General features: G+C 37.6%; 1 protein-coding gene across 3 annotated transcripts in view; it reads left to right on the top strand.

Annotated features, from left to right (window-relative positions):
* The window catches only part of ripor1 (RHO family interacting cell polarization regulator 1), a 74758-nt gene that overhangs the window by 36043 nt on the left and 20653 nt on the right, over positions 1 to 18062 (top strand). For 2 of the 3 annotated variants that reach the window (XM_073853589.1, XM_073853588.1), the window contains exons 2-6: positions 12868 to 12991; positions 15253 to 15405; positions 15552 to 15630; positions 16001 to 16024; positions 16174 to 16227. In XM_073853589.1, the coding sequence (XP_073709690.1) occupies positions 12894 to 12991; positions 15253 to 15405; positions 15552 to 15630; positions 16001 to 16024; positions 16174 to 16227 (408 nt within the window). In that variant the 5' untranslated portion in view covers positions 12868 to 12893. Of the gene's footprint in view, positions 1 to 2627; positions 2813 to 12867; positions 12992 to 15252; positions 15406 to 15551; positions 15631 to 16000; positions 16025 to 16173; positions 16228 to 18062 lie in introns of those variants that run through there. The other variant, XM_073853587.1, reaches the window with a different exon arrangement.

Here is an 18062-nt window from a genome sequence, read left to right as displayed (position 1 = left end):
AGCGCCCGGGGAGCAATTGGGGAAAATGTGACTTGCTCAAGGGCACCTCAGTCGCAACCCATCGGCTGTGATACTCGAACCAGCGACCTTCGGGTAGAAGCCGACTCTCTAACTATTAGGCCATGAGTGACTGCCCTAATGCTGTCTTGTGCAATAGCATTTTTATATAGATCCACATACAAGTTCGATTAGATTTTTTTTAAAGGGGACATTTTACAAGACTTTTTAAAGATGCAAAATAAATCGTTGGTGTCCCCAGAGTATGTATGTGAAGTTATAGCTCAAAATACCAAAATAATTTATTATAACTTGTTAAAATTGCCACTTTGTAGGTGTGAGCAAAAATGTGTCGTGTTTGGGTGTACTAAATGGTGGTGCTGTGGTTGAATAGTGCAGATAAAGGGGTGGTATTATTCCCTTCTGACATCACAGGGGGAACCAGGTTTTAATGGCCTATTTTTTCACATGCTTGCAAAGAATGGTTTACCAAAACTATTTTACTGGGTTGATCTTTTTCACATTTTTTAGGTTGATAGAAGCACCGGGGACCCAATTATAGCACTTAAATGTGGAAAAAGTCAGATTTTCATGATATGTCCCCTTTAAAACTTCTGTCACTTTAGAACCAGATCATATGGGTGTCTAGGAACCTTGACCATTGTGTGCCAAATTTGAGTAATTTATAGTAATTTTACTGTTACTACTGGCATTGACTAAACTGAAAGCCATCTGGGGGGCTGAGCGGACACAGCCAAAATCACATCACTTAGATAGTGATCGGATTTACCGTATGCCACATGACCTCAGGAAGAAGGGAAATTCCCCCGAAGGGTGTCTGAACACTGATAGGAAACAGTTTAAAATCTAGATTCAATTATTGTGCCTTGAATAAGAATAAAATGGGAGACATTTTAGTAGGAATAAATAATTTTAATGACATATTGTTACATTGTAAAGTCCAAAGTGACAAAGGTGAGGAAAACAACAAAGTGGTTATTTATAGGGAAGCAATAGTATGAGAAGTGTGCCATACAAAGCTACTCTCATCTTACAGTTTTAGCATTTTTTAAATACACAACCTGTTTAGTAAAAGAGGAAGGATTAGGGTTTTTTTAATAGGGAAAGCTTTTAACATGTTCCTGTCAAGTCCTCATGAAAGTGATTTTTTTGTCATTTATTTCATTCACTGAGCACAGAATTCTGGGTGGGGTGTAGGTATGTAGGGGCAGAGTCTGTTGCCTGATTTCTATGCAAGCAGCAATGATTTGAACTTGATGCCGGCAGCTTTTGGCAACCAATGGATAGAGATGAAAATAAGTGTAATTTGCTTTTTTGCTCTTTTTGAAGACCAGTCGAGCTGCTTAATTTTTTATTTCTAGTGGTTTGATTACCTATGCAGGAAGACCAGCTAGTAGAGCTCTGCAGTAGTCTGGTCTAGGAATTACAAGGGCCTGCACAAAGAGATGTGTCGCATGCTTGGTTAGGTAATCCCTGATATTGTATAATGCATGCAAATCTGAAAGACCATGTTGTCCTTGCGATGTGTTTAGTGAAGGACTACATTAAGGTTTCAAGCTGTCCTGGTTGGTTTTATTGTTGCGGTGCCTGGCTGGATGGTGAAGTTGGGTGGGCTGGAAAGACTTAAGGCTCAGTCTTAAGGCCGAAGTATAGTCCATTTTTAACGTGTAAGTGAGGGTCCACGTACAGTGCGTGTGATGCATTTGACATGTGTGCTTTATGTATGTACACGGCCAGATTTTTGAAACCCTGGGTGCATTGTACACATAGGTCACGCATGTGCTTACAGGAGTATGTAGCCCAGGAAATGCATTGCATTTTGTTGTAATGCACATGCATCAAACGTCTGTGTATACATATGAGTCAAATAAACTTTGCAAGGCTTTGTGAAGTTTTTACAAACATAGCTTACAAAAACACAACAGGTGTGCATCTTTGCTGGGTTATTTTTGACCCATAATGGGAAAATATTGGACAGAACACATGCTGGGTTAAAAATGACCCAATGTTGGGTTGATGTTATGTAACCATGGTGTATAATAAGAAGTCGGGTTAAAACAACCCAGCATTGGGTCAATTTTAACCCAGCGGTGTCCTCTGTCCAATATTTACCCATTATGGGTCAAAAATAACCCAGCCATTTTTAGAGTGAATGTCACCGATATATGTTAAAATTAGTCAGGACAAAGTGTTTTTAAATTAAAGCAGCTCAAACATGCATTGTAGTTTGTGACTAGGATAAGCCCTCTTTGGGAAACCGCCCCTAAAAGTTTAAGTTAAAAATAACAGCACATCGAAGGTCACATTACAGTTAAAATCTTAAGCTTTTGAATGGATTCAGTGATTTTAATAATTCAGGTTTTTGCTGTTTGTATCATGGTAACCATGTTATGTATATTTAGTATCATTATTAACTGCTGGAAATATTGAAACTTCTAGATTGAATCTGTACTGTGTTTATCATAAAGAACAAACAGCAGCCGTTGTTGGAAAAGGGAGAGGCAGGAAGTCTCTGATGTCAGACAGGGAAGTGAACGGGAAACAGGCGAAGGGGGAGAAGTGGGCTGCTGGGAGGGCGACAGCCTACCCATTTCCTGGCAGTTCTTCTCTTTCTCTTTCCATCAGTACTATGAGAGTACGATTAGAAGATGAGGACCACCACAGCTGGAACTGTGATTTATTTCTCTCATGTCTGATTTACTTTAAAGAGTTTCTAAAATATCTGGAACACATCCTGTTTTGTTCTGCATTTATCAGAAGACGACACTGCCAAACATGTACTGTGGATATGGAGGTACTTCATATCTCTTATACTTTTGAATGAGTGCCAAGTGTTTACATGATATATGATCTTCGAATTTGCTATTAGGTATAGGCTAGGTTTGTTCAGGCTTGTTATATGAATACTCATGTTGCAGAGGTTTTGGGTAGGTGTACATTGGTTGGTGTGTTGTGATGTGTTCAGGTACGGTATGGCTGAAACAACAAATTTTCTCCTTTAGTTTTATTGTAATAATGTATTATTTCCCCCCCCCCCCTTGTAAGTTTAGGAAATCATTAGCATTGGCTTGGGCACATTTTGTTTTCACTCTCCAAGGTCGCTGACAGTCCTAGTTAAAGTACACAAGCAAAATGTTTCACGGGTGTCGTTTCTGATGCCACTGTTGGATGGCACTTAGCATTCAACTGTGCCAAAATTACAGTAAAGTACAGTGAGAAATCTGATATAGGTACTTGCCTTGGTCTCTAATTTTGGCAGCTACAGTTAAGTGAAAGTAGATAGAAAAGATACTCGATCTAGTTCCACACACCATGAGTTGTGTGTGCTGTAAGAATGACAGTGGGTTTTGTTCTGCAACACTGTTTTCTAGTGAAATCTTTGTCATGGGCGACTCATTCGTCTCAATTCTCATCTGATGGTTGTGTGTTTGGGACTGAAGAATGAGTGAGAGTAGGCCGTCAAAGTATGTTTACGTTGGGCCACAGTTCAGCCTGGCACTTCGGGGTCATCTAGAACAAACACACAGGGAGGTCAGAAAGTTGAACTTATCCCCCCAGGGCAATATGTCAGGTTTGGAGAAGCTATAAGATCCTCACCGATCCTGACAACAGGCCGGACCGAACTTTAGAGAACTTCATCTATGAGTGTTGAAAGTATTGAGTTAGCAATGATATCTCCTTAACTTGAGGTAATCCAAAGGAGATTTGCAGTAAGAGGGGGAGGAGAAGGGAAACAGAGTTTCTTGTTTCAGCATTTGGCTTAGAGAATGAAAGGAAGGATATACCATGTGGGGCAAATGTTAAGTGCTCAGGGATTTTAAAAATCACATGACTATTATTATTAACTCTTATGGTGTTTGTTGGTCGTTTCCTGGTATTGAAAGCTTTTCTGTATGATATGATTATAGGTAGAGGTAATAATAAACTTTGATAGATCAATATATGGTCCAGAAAGATATTTGGCCAGTACTGTATAGTGTCAGTTTCAAAATCTGCCAACAGCCTTGTCATTTATTAGAGGCGAAGGGGCGTTTTCACAACTTTTCATTTGGCTGTTCATTTACATCACAACAGTGTTTTGGGGGTCTGAACACATAAACTTTTGTAAATGGGTTTCAAAATGCACGTTTTTGTAAATGACACTATTGTTTTTGTAGAACAAGAATTGGTTCTTATACTTGTTCTTACGTTGATTTACGTTCTACATGAGTGGCCCATGCACGAGAATGGCAATTTGCATTTAACACACCCAAACCAGCTCCATCTAAGGGCTTTCCGCAGCACAGTGCTTGTCCACAAATTTTTTTAGAGCAGTTTGTCACACCAAACCAAAAGAGCTAGAAAAAAATCCACGGTCATATTTATTATCTGTAAAGTTCTGTTTTGTTTACATTTTCGATTTGGGAGGTTTTGCTTGTTGGTGGAGGGCGCCAGATAGTGATGGGGACGAGACCACTTATGCCGAGTGCCCGAGTCCGAGTCAAGAACGAGTCTTTGAAGGGTCGAGACCGAGTTTGTTGGTTTTCAAATACAGTCGAGTCAGAGTCGAGATCGAGTCCTTTAGGAGTTGAAACCAAGTCGAGACAAAAACCATAAAAACATGTCAGTTTTCATATTCATGATTTAATATCACCCCAGTTAATAATCAACAGTTAGGCCTACAGACTAAGCTAGATCGGGAATTGTTTAGAAGAGCAGTCTTAACATCTTAATATGGACTATGCTTTTACTATCATTAAAAAATCCCTACCACATGCATCATCTTTCATTTCTAGTAAATGCAATTAGACTTCAAAATTCATAAAAGTTGTGTTCGTCTGTAAAGATTTATCTTGAACAAAACGACGTGCAAATGTCATACACTTTTATTAAAAATAGAGCTTATATTTGTGATAATACAAAGGTCTAATGAAAAAATGTACAGGCTTTTTGCAAGGGAACCAGTGTCACGCTAACTTCTGGGTTGGCCTACAAAAATATGTGTTCCCTGCAGTACTCTATATCAGTGGTTCCCAAACTTTTTCAGCGTGCAGCCCCCCTTGTGTATGTGCATTCCTTCGTGGCCCCCCAAACAAAATTTGTGACAAAAAAACTGTTCTAAACCTCAACATTTTAATGAAAAAAAAAACATTAATTTATCATGAATTCTATGTAATTAAACCTAAAAAAAATAGGCTACTAACCAAAAGCACTACTTTTTGTATAATTTAATGTATTTCATAAAATGTCATAAAACTGGGGCCCCCCTGGCACCATCTCACGGCCCCCAGTTTGAAAACCACTGCTCTATATAGTACATATATACATACATTACAATTTTGTATTACATATTTTTTATTTATTATTACATGTATATCTTTAGTTAATATTCATTCTTTAAAATGGCATTCTTTTACCAGTAGGGCTGGGTAAAAATATCGATTCATCAATGCATTGCAATTATTTGTTTCTCAATTCAATATCGATTCATCAAATCCTATGAATCGATTCAGCCCTATTTACCAGTCAGTCACATTTGCTAATATCTGCTTATAAGTAATTACACAGCTTTATTTCTTTTCTTCTTGTTCCCTAAGTAGGGGTCAGTTTACAGGGCAGGGTGTTAAGTGGGTTTGGAAAGGTGCAGGATTGACCCCAGACATCATGCTGTTTTGTTTTGAGAACCGACTGTCTCTTTCTGCTTGTTCCCAGAGAGGTTATTTCGGACACAGCTTTAGGTCTTTTCCCCTCTGACTAGCATTTGTTTGAAGGACACCAGGCTCTGGTAATCTCTGATATGAATGGAATGTGTATGAGAGAGAGGCTCCTGGCTCCATATAATGGATGTCCTATCATCACAAACTATATGTTAGAAAGCACTGGAAAACTTGCTTTTATTTTACAGGTGCCGTCTCCAACCAGTCGAAAAGTGTTAACTGTGAAATCCAAATATGTTTTTGTTTGAATAGAGCCTGATAAATCATCACACGGGTTGGTTGGAGGTAATGCATGAGGGTATTTATGTTGGGTTGCTGTTGGTTTGTGATGGGTGGGGGTGGAGAGGCCCCCAGGTGCTCTGTTGTTCTGGAATAATCCTGGAAAAAGACCACCAGAACAGTGTAGTCACAGTGATGCACAGGCTTCAGAGGAGCAAAGCCTCATCATCAATGTAGTTGTTGTAGTATTTCATAGGCATAATTGTCTTTTAGCCTTTTGGATTGGTGGGAACCCACAGAGCAGCTGTTGGAGGGGTGGAGCTTTTATGATGTTTGATTGATTTTTGGTGGAAGATTCCAGTGTATCAAAGGAATATCGTTTTTATTCCGATACCAGCCATGGAAAAGGAGAATGTGTCACTTACCTTGTTTACCTGGTGACACACTGGAGAAAGGAGGCTCATCTAAAGGTGTGCATGATTGTTTTTGTGTTGAATATTATGTTTATTTGTTATGGAGATCACAGAGAGAAGTTTTGCTTGGTTTCTGATGTGTGTTCTGATGCTGCCTATCGAAGTGATTGTTACAAACAAAACTTAAAGATATCTTTTTCTATATTATTTGCAAAATGCTAGAATTTTTAACTGTAAATAAAGCTATTTGACACATTTTGACATCATGCTATGCCAGACATTCGGTGCAGACACTTCCTCCATCCCAATTTGCATACTATAGGTCTTAAATATCATTTAAAATTAGATTTAGCGTGTCTCAAATGTAGTATTAGGGCTGCACGGTATTGAGGAAAATATGCAATTCTACTGTTAAATCTTGCGATAGCTGTATTTCTTGCGATTTATATCATTTTGCTAGTTTGAGCTATTTTTTTATATAACTTGGATGTGTAATTATCATACTGAAATAAACAGGTAATCCATATACTTCTGATGTAATTAAAGGTAGGGTATCACATTTTTTAAAATGCTAGCTTTTTAAAACACTTGAACATGCACAGATCAGATGGTCACATTTCATGTCTCATTCACCAGTGAGAAAGCTTTGCAGTACAAAGTGAATAACATTACCAAAATAACCAACATAAATAACTGGTTTACATCAGAATTAGTTAAAGCACACTTTCGGTTGTGTAGACTTAGTGACTATATTGCTACGCTAATCCGTAAACGAACACAAATTTCACAACACAATGTTTCATCAAAGTAGAATATCTGAATCCATCTCAATACAAACATATCGCGTACCTACCTTACCAAAATAAACAGTGCAACGACCCTTTCAGACCCTTTTCCTCCTGCAGCTGTTTGCATCTCGTGGTAAAGCAGTAAAGTTACCAATGTTAATTTTTGTTTTTGCTATTTGCTGATCCAGGCAGTTTTTGCTGTTGTTGTTATAAAAAATGTCTTTCGTTTTGTGGCTCCTGTGCAGGTTGTCAATTCAGCAGGAAAAGTTTGCCATTCTCCCTCCGTTTACAGACGGGAGGTGAGGGCACGTGAATGTGCCGATGATGTCTGCGTGAACAGGCTGCACGGTGGCATTCAAATTACGCTTACGTATGAGGGACAAAAAAGGCAACGTCCGTACGGACCGAGATCTATGATTGGTTGAACATTTTTTGCTCCTACGCCTTTCACAGATGGCATAAATTTCTACAAATACATTTTAACAACTTAACATCATGATTGCTATCAGGATGTGAGGAGACTTTTAACCAGCATAACTGAAAATGTTTCTGGATCAAATGAGATACCCTGCCTTTAAATATAATTCACGCTAAAAAAAAACATTTCAGACATACCGTTCTTTTTAGGCGCAAGTTCTTTGCTGTAGTTTTTTTCATCTCTACTCCTGCCATATTTATTTTCCACTCTGCTTTGAGCCGCAAGGTTTACATTTGTGCACGCTGTCTAGCCAATAGTATAACAGTATAATACAGGGGTGGCCATTCCTGGTCCTGGAGGGCCACTGTCCTGGAAAGTTTAGCTCCAAACCTAATCAAGCACACCTGAATGTGATTTCCAAATCATACTGAAGCCTTTGATTGGGATTTTCAAGTGAGATTCACTAATAAAGGGAGAAAGGGAGGTGCAGATCTACCAATGGTTAGCTAATTGTTCTGTCTTGTCTTCAGAGACGGTGGAATATCTTGCAGAAAATGAAAGAATTCCACTTCCTTCAGTGTTAAACTGATATCCCTCAATGCTTGGCTCGCATTAGCACGAAGGTTTTTGTTTCACATTAGCATCAACAGTCCCTTACTGTTTACATACAGCAGTTATGCTCAAACAAACAAGGAGTAGTTGAATAATTGAATCCGAAATGTTTTTGGTTATGTCCTTCATTTTCTAAAATAACCTTTTATATTGAGTTATACAATTTGCAAATCATACACTGTAAGCATTCTGCACTAACATATTTTGCTCAGAATTATATTTAAGTTAGAGTCTTTTTATAAATATTAAAAAGATTCCATTAAGACGATCTGAAGTCTTGTCTCTCTGTGGAGATTTATGGCTGGAGGGCAGTACCTGTACCTTAGTTGTGCTGCTCTTGTGTTGGATGCAGAGCAAGGAATTTACCCTTAAGCAACTCTGGTAGCTTCTGAATTAATTGTACATAGCTGACATACTATGGTCAGTGCAGGACCTTCAAGTCTTCATTACTTTACCAAGCTGAAGCTCTTCATAAAGTATAAGAGTTAGGCCTGAGTCATTTCCTGTCTTCTTCTTAAAGTTCTTAAAAAAAACTCTGTCTTCCTTCCTCGATCCAGGGTGCATTGTGGTATCTAGGGAACCGCCTATTTATGTTGAGCAAAACACTCAGTCGCTGACCACCTTAGTAAGGGGCATTTTAGTGACTAAAACATGTACTGACGTGTCATGGCCAGTGATCTCATGGACAGAAATATGCTGGCTCACACCTCAGATTTGCAGAAGTGTAATTCTTTATAATGGGACTTCAGAGCAGTTTTGGATTCAAGCCAGTTTTGTTTGCTTTTTTATTTCTCTTGTACTATTAAATCAAGTCTCAAGTATTAATGTCTCCAACGCATTTGCACAGGCTTGTGATGAACGTTGATGTAATTACAAACAGTATTAATGGTTACATAATACAGTTTTTTTTTTTGAAGAAATGGATGAATAAGAGTTTTATTGAAGTATTGGATAGGTGTGTGGGAAGCAGTTTTATTTAAAGGGCACCCATTATGACCTATTATGTAATACAAGTCTGAGGTGTGCCCAGAATATGTCTGTGAAGTTTCAACCCAAAATATTCCACAAATCATCAGAAATATTATAGCGTGTCCAAAATGCCTCCATTTGGGTGGGAGTAAAAACATATTTTTTGTGTAAAGTGTGTAGCTTTAAATTCAAATGACTTCTGCCCTCACTCATTTACAATAAAAGACAGTGGGGACTTTCAGTTAAAATAGATCTGATTCCTGTGAATACAGTCTGAGACAATAGTACCTCACTATTGAGATATGGGGGACAGCGTACAACTCACTGATGGCGGAAACTATGGCAATGGAGAACTGTCAGTGGCCGTGGGCGGGGCTTTATCAGTGTGATGTCACATTGATAAGATAATAAAAAGCATGTCTAATGAGACTGCTTTAATTTAATGGGGTTTAAAAAATGACTGGGTGGATTTTATTTCATGGTAGGGTGGTTGTGTTTACACACATTTACAGTTAGGAAAATAAGTATTGGAACACCCTGCTATTTTGCAAGTTCTCCCACTTAGAAATCATGGAGGGGTCTAAAATGGTCATCGTAGGTGCATGTCCACTGTGAGAGACATAATCTAAAAAGTTCTATTTTGGTCTCATCTGATCACATGACTTTCTTCCATGACTCCTCTGGATCATCCAAATGGTCATTGGCAAACTTAAGACGGGCCTGGACATGTGCTGCTTTAAGCAGGGGAACCTTCCATGCCATGCATGATTTAAAACCATGACATCTTAGTGTATTACCAACAGTAACCTTGGAAACGGTGGTCCCAGCTCTTTTCAGGTCAATGACCAGCTCCTCCCGTGTAGTTCTGGGCTGATTTCACCTTTCTTATGATCATTGAGACCCCACGAGGTGAGATCTTGCATGGAGCCCCAGTCCGAGGGAGATTGACAGTCATGTTTAGCTTCTTCCATTTTTTTGCCGAGCTGCAATTTCTCCTTAGCCCTTTCCAGCCTTGTGGAGGTATAGAATTTTGTCTCTAGTGTCTTTGGACAGCTCTTTGGTCTTGGCCATGTTAGTAGTTGGATTCTTACTGATTGTATGGGGTGGACAGGTGTCTTTATTCAGCTAACGACCTAATACAGGTGCATCTAAATTAGTATAAAAAATGAGTGGAGGTGAACGTTTTAAAGGCAGACTAACAGGTCTTTGAGGGTCAGAATTCAAGCTGTTAGACAGGTGCTCAAATACTTAATTGCAGCTGTATCATACAAGTAAATAGTTAAGGAATCATACATTGTGATTTCTGGATTTTTTTTTAGATTATGTCTCTCATAGTGGACATGCACCTACGATGACAATTTCAGCCCCCTCCATGATTTCTAAGTGGGAGAACTTGCAAGATAGCAGGGTGTTCAAATACTTATTTTCCTCACTGTATGTCCAAATACCTTGTAAAAGTGGATTTTGCATAATGGGTCCCCTTTAAGGGGATGACCTCATCTATACGACAATGATATATGTGATTTGATTTGTTGTACTCGTCCATCTTACTAAGGCTATGTTTACATTAATGCGTTTATGCTTTAAAACGCGTTACTTTTGCTACGTTTACGCCTTTCATCTACACTACATCACCGTTTTCGACCCTCATAAACGGATTCGTTCGCAAACGCTGAAGACCATGTTTTAGTTTGAGAACTCAGACGTTTCTCTGAGTGTAAATGAACGTAGACGGAGTCTTATGTAAACGAACAGCTGACGTTAACGTGACAACGCATCATTTTCAAAGTAAAAATTATTTTATTCTTGTAAATATTGGTTTGCAACGGAGGTTTTGCTAAAAATAGTAAACATCTACCAACCAGCTATTATAAACGCTATATCGGATTGTTTTAACATGTATCCTTTTAGATAATGTCTGTTTTATATTAATGTTTGAGTATTGTTGGGTTTAATGTGTTTATGTTTACGAAAGATAGACTGTAATTTAAGCGCCATATAGGCGTTGCAAAGGCCAATATGAAGGGAGAATTGTAATGGGTCAGACATTATTTTCCAGTTTAATGTAAGTTTTGTTTGCTTCTTTAAAATGAATTTCGTTTCAGTTAATTTGTCTCTTAATTTTAATCGATGTTTTGTTGATAAGTTTTGTGAATATAAATTAATAAAAACAATAAACTCAACGTCATTAATATAATGCTCGTTTAGGCGCTTGGCTTTTAACTATTTGTGTGTTGCTAGCGGAGGACGTGCACGGACCTCGCACACTTTTAAAAATTAATGCAATAAGCATTTCTGGTAGGCTAAAGCAATACTTCACTTCTTACTATGTTTGATTGAAGTTTGCATTTGCTGAAATTTATTTTTGCTTCATGTTTGCTACTGTTTAGTACTGTTCACTTGAATGCTTTCTTTTTAAATAATAAAGACCTTTTAATCAAAATTAACCTATTAATCATATTAATATGTTGTAGGGGGGAAATAGAACAGTATAAGACTTTCCCAAACACATTTTTATAGGTTCAAAAATAGTGTCTGTTATAGTTGCCAGCAAAGGACCCATGTATGAATTTTTGTCAATATCGCACACCCCCTAGGCTGCGTAAACGTGCAAATGTAAGCTATTATTAGAGTAATAAGTTATTTTACACTTTTATGCGCATGCCCAGTTACGTGATTGGTCATGTTTCATGCGTTTATGGTGGTGTATAGTGTGGATGAAGATTCTTTTTAAAATGCCAGTATAAACGAGGATCGTTTTCATTTTAAAATGACGTTTTAAAACGCAAATGCTCTAATGTAAACATGGCCTAAGTCTAGTTGTCTCTGGTCAAACTTCATTCTTGGGCCAATCATTCTGGTCTTGTATCTTTTCCTGACAGGTTTTTGGCTCATTGTTCGAGGTGTGGGCTGAGTTGGTCCATTTGGGTTCTGTCATGTGCGGTTTTGTTTTATCTTGCCTGTCTTGTCCTCCCACATGGTGTCCAAGGAGTGTTTTTGTGACTGTGATGTCTGATAGGGTCATGACAGGGTCAATGATAGCAAACCTTACTGATTATATACAGGGAACTCCATGTGTGGCTAAAATAAAAGGCTGTTATCTGTGCCGGATGAGCACGATCACTTTCTTTATCTCTCTCTGGTTAAGATCACACCGGATCATTGACAGTGGTTTACTAACAGGTGTGATAGTAGAAGTGCCCTTTTCCTACAATAGTTACAACAACATATCTGTCTCTCTATGTTATTATACAAGGCTCTGTCTTTATTTTCTTTTAGAGATTTGTTATTTCCAGTGACATGCAGTGTCCTCTGTTACCTTAATCTATGGGAGGGCAGTCAGGAAGGCATAACATGCATGCAATTTATTAGATAATATAGATATTATCTCAGCTTAGGTTTAAAAGAATAGATTCTTCCTGGCTGTTTTTGTCTGAATGGTTTAATTTATAAGTTGTGCTTATCTAAATAAATTGCTTTTAGCTGACAGACATGCTTTGGTCAGCAGAAATCCACAGCTTTATCAGTGCAGAACAAACCAAGTTATGCCAAGCTATTTATAAAGTGTTTGACCTCCCCTCCTCACCTTATAACCAATAAACTCAAGCGACCTGTTTCTGTTTTAAAACCTAATTTCCAAATGAAATCATCCTTATTTTATGTTATGATACATTGTTGTGTTCTTATTGCATCATACTATATTTTGACCGGACGTATGCTTTGTTTTTCTGCAGGGAGTCCCTCCAAAGCCACTTCCACTATGTCCCTGTCTGTGCGCCCTACGCGCAGGGTCCTCAGCAGATCCATTACTAGGAGCCAGTCCTTCGCCGGAGTCAACTCCTACGATAAATCCTTCAGGTATGCAGAAATCATTAACTTCATGAGTAGGTTAGTTTGTGTTGTTTCCAGTAAAGGTCTTAACAACTTAAAATAACATGAGAATTAAGATAATTAGACTTTTTAAAAGAGTTTTATATCTTGAATTGTTTATTTTACAAATAGTTTTTTTGTTGTTTAAACGGGCTTCTAAATAATTTGCAAATTGGATCAGAAAAGACTTCACTACAGATGGAAAGCGCTCCGATGCAAACCCCTCTAAATGCATCTGACATTTTTTTGTAATTGTGCTTTTTTATTAGACTCTTGATCGGATTCTGCCAACAAACTGGTATTTCTGAATGGCCTGAGGCCGGGATTAAGTATTCAATGAATGTATAATACCTGCCAAGAGCATTCTGTTAATATCATCTCATTTTTGATTGAGGTGGTGTATAGCAGCTTTTGCATCTGAGCTCTTTATATATTTTTTTAAGAAGTCTTAATATATTTTCAAGTACTCTTTTGTTAAGATGGCATGTTTCATTCAAAAGCAACAAATGCATAAACAATAGGCATCCGAAGCGAAAGACTTGTATACACAAGAGCACACAAAGAGTACATACCAGCACATGCACATATTTCCCCATTCAGTTATAGCCAAAGGCAGTTAACTTCTTTCAAGGGAAGTCACAGCTGACAGGACGTCCTGCAGACCCAGCATGCCATTTCCTCATGGCTGCAGGAAAGTAGACATTTGTTACAGTATATTAAAATAAACTTTGATTTTCACTTCCTTTTTTTAGTGTATGTGCGTGTGTGTTTTGTTCTGAAAGTAAGTATGTGGCATCATGTTAATTTTTCAAAAGGGGAAAATGGCTCTTACGTGCTGACTCTTCTGGTTCATGCCATTTTCCTCATTTATAATCATCTATAGCCCTGGAAAACAGAGCAGAAACAGAGAATGCATGAAACATTCAAGAAGAGCACTATGAGGACAACTGAGAAAAGATTAAGAGCAGTAGACAGAATGAAAGGGATGTTCGTGCAGTCATATGACGTAAAAACAACATACTGAAACAAACATTGAATAACATATTGAAACGTGTTGAATAACATTGAGACATGCATTGAATTAAATTAAAACATGCATTGAGTAACACTTTGAAACATGCATTTAATAACATATTAAATCATGCAAAAAATAAAATGTTAAAGCAAGCATTTAATAACATATAAAAACATGCATTGAATAACATTAAAAACATGCATTGAGTAACATTTAAACATGCATTAATGGTCCCGTTTTTCCTGATCCTGTTTTTCAAACTTTAGTTAGTGTGTAATGTTGATTAGAGCATAAATAATACCTGCAAAATCATAAAGCTCAAAGTTCACTGCCAGGTGATATATTTTTTTAACAGAATTTCCCTTTCAAAGCCTAAAGCGAACTACTTCCCGGTTGAATGACGTCAATATAAAAGTTTTTGACTAAACTCCGCCCACAGGAATACTTCAGTCACTAGCTAACCTCAAACAGCTCTGCTAAACTAAGTTGCTGTCGAATCACAACACACTAAACAAACTACACAATCAGAACTTGTTACGTATTTCTGAAGGAGGGACTTCATAGAACAAGGAAGACATCAGCCCGTTTTTAGGACAGTGAAAACAGCGGTACAGAGAAAAGTAAATTGTGTGAGAAAAAAAACGTGTTTTTTACACGTGAAACATGAACACATGTTATATTGCGCACTGTAAACACAATCAAAGCTTCAAAAACACAGAAAGAACTGAATCTTTATATTACAAACATACATTGAGGAACACTTGAAAATGGATTTAATAGCATATAAAATATTAATCTGCATCCGAGTGTAAATATAGCTTTTATTGAATTTTTTTATTTTTATAAAATGTATTGGAATGGCCATTGTATTTCGTATTTATACCTTTGTATTTACCTGCAGGTACTGCAGAACTATACTTCCCCATTGTTGTTGTATACTTGCTTTGCCAAGACACTTCACTCTATCTCTGCATTATATTGAGCTTTCTGTCATATTTGAAAAGTAGTTGAATAAATCAGCTCGGGTGCTACTTTAAAACACTATTGATTAAGAAAGTGTATGTTTCCTCAGTCCATCTTATTACCTCATGTCACATTAATGGATTATTTGTTTTATACTTAATGTTTAAGTGTACTATATTCAACCCTGTGTAATAAAAGTGGAAATCATGTATTATAGGCTAGGAAGGTGTGTAATGTATACTAAAGCTTTATGCATTTGTGTGTGTTCTAGGCCTCTCTCTATATTCAGCACCCCAGGGTGTGTGAGGAAGACACCCTCCAGAGGAAGCAGAATGTTCACGCTGTCTACTAAATCACCTCCTCCAAAGGTGCCCCAGCCAGAGAGGCTGGATGAAGTGTATGAGGCCCTAAAGCGAGGACTGCAGTATGTACACTCCCATAAACACACACAGATTGTAAATATGCACACCAGCCATTACAGTTCATTTAAACACATAATATAGTTTGCTACGGTACATTAGTTCCTAATAGAGATATAGAAAGTGTCTGATTTATGCTACACTCTTACAGATCCTACATTCAGGTCCATCAGATGGAGCTGGACAGTCTGAACAGACAAATGAAGGAATCCAAAAGAAATTCACGCTTGGTAAGTGTGAACATGTGAGCAAAAACACACAAATTTTACATTTGAAGTGTGGGGTCATTGTTTTAATTTAGACAACGTAGGACACACATTGGAGCTCCCATAATAAAGAACCTTGTGGGCCTAATCGCCACGTGATTCCTGGTTGATCTTCCTTGATAATGGCTTTGGTTTGGGGTATAAAAATATGACACTAGAAATGAATGAATATGTAAAAAATGCGTGAACTTGAAAGAATTTGATTGGGTTTGATGACACAGTGAACGTAACCTAAACCATTGTAGTAGTTGTACAGATGACAGTGCTATCATGGTACTGAGCATTTTAATGGTACTGAGTTTTGATATGAAGTCTTTCTTTTGTTTTGCTACAGGGGTTTTTGTATGAACTTGACAAGGTGAGTGAAATCTTTATTCTCTAGTTGGGGTTTTTAAACGGCACAGTTTCAAAGACCCAATAGCGTTATGAAATCTTGTTTTGTGTAGCTGTTGATGCCTGTTCAAATAATAATATGATTGTTATACATGTGATTTTGTGTTTCCTCAGCAAGTGAAAGTGATTGAGAGATTTATGAGACGGCTGGAGTTTCATCTCAGTAAGGTAAAGTCTGCTGTTTAACTGAAATATGCAAATCATGTGAATATGCAAATATTTTGTGATATGGTATAACCCCAGGAACACATGATAATAAAAATACACTTTTAATGTTTGAAAACCTGTTAATATTAATACTAGGGTGTGTACACACATTAATTATACTTTTTTAGAGGATTTTAAACTTTGTAAAAGGGCTGGCGGTATATCGAGTTTTGGTAATACGGTATATCAGTATTTTCCCCCGCGGAATACGGGACAATACCTATATTGGTCTATATTGCGCATTGGTTACGTTGGTTATATTGGCTGTATTGGTTACGCGCCCACGTCATGTTGCTGTGTGCGTGTTCATGAAAACGTAATGTTTGTACTTGTATGAAACACAAACAACAGTGCTATATGCTCGTGCTGTTTCTGTGTGTGAGGAGCGTGCAAGTCGTGCACCCGGTGCTCATTAAGCTTGTGATAATTTTTTCTGCTTTATTGGACTTAAATACACATATGCGTAAAAATTTCCGTCTTTGCAAGTATCCTCATAAACATGACCATTTGGGTCTTAAGAGAAAGTAAACAGCTGAAAGCGAAAACGCATGTGTAACGTTATATTGGATCTGGACTTTGGTCTTAAAGGAGAAGTAACCTAATTTTGCTCTTGCATGGTAGAGTCTTAAAACCCTATCGTGATACATATTGTTATCATGATATAAAATTAATCCTATCTTGATATAAGATTTTGGTCATATCGCCCACCCCTATTTGTATGCAACAGAAGCTCTGCCAGAAATGTACTTTGAGGTCAGATGTAAGCTTTCCAACCAGCTCACATGTTGTGCAGCTGTAAGGAGAAAACCCTGTCTTTAAATAGTATACTTGAGGCTTAAAGTTTGAGTTTATTTCACAATGCACATTTAATAACCATGCAACACATGTGCCAAATGTTGCCATATACTGTATGTTTATTTTCATTTGCAGTCCCAGGCAGGTTGATTTCGCAAATACATTAAAAAATCTCATTTCCAATCATATCACTATTGGCATTTTCCAAACAGCATAATCTTAACTATCAAAACACATATACATTACCTCAAATTATAAGTAAACTTCCAATTATCCAATAGCCACTGTTTAACAAATATAGAAAAGGAAATAAAAGGTACAATATCCCTAATATTTAAAGGCACAGTATTCCATATACGTATAGCTCTATAAGAAAAAGCTGATTGATCAAAAGTACTTTTTCTTTGACTTGCATGTAAACATTTATTTCACTTTGGGTGCTGTCCTTCTGTATAGTTGTAGAGCTTTGTGTAAGCAGCGCTAAAGGTTATGGATTCGAACCCGGCAGCACATGAACTAATAAAATGTTTACCTTGTAAATCGCATTGGATACAAGCATCTGCCAAATGCATAAATGTATATTTATCGTATTTTGCCATTCATACCAAATTTACAAAGATATGAATTTTGCTCACTTTCACCCAGCCCTACTTATAGTGTAAATGGCATTAAATATTGAATAAACGTGACTGCAAAGTTCTTGCTTTCTCCCCTTTGACATTTCAGCATACAGAATCTTCTTATTTGGTCATGTAGTATTTATTTATAGATTCATTTATTGTTTAACTTAAACGTGAACCCTACATCATGATTTGTGCCGTTGTGCACAACAGGACGTGACACTTTGGTCCAACTTTGGTGTTTGTGTGCCTGCGTGTACACTGCGGCTCCATAGTCAAAGGAGCACAGCAGGTCTGTTCTTGTTCAAACGTCACCGTGTCAGTGACTGTTTTGCACGGCACAGTAGCTCTGATAACAACATCTGCCTGCTTGTGTTTATG

This window comes from Misgurnus anguillicaudatus, chromosome 15, assembly GCF_027580225.2.
Source record: "Misgurnus anguillicaudatus chromosome 15, ASM2758022v2, whole genome shotgun sequence".
NCBI classification, from domain to species: domain Eukaryota; kingdom Metazoa; phylum Chordata; class Actinopteri; order Cypriniformes; family Cobitidae; genus Misgurnus; species Misgurnus anguillicaudatus.
This window is presented reverse-complemented; position numbering and strand designations above follow the sequence as displayed.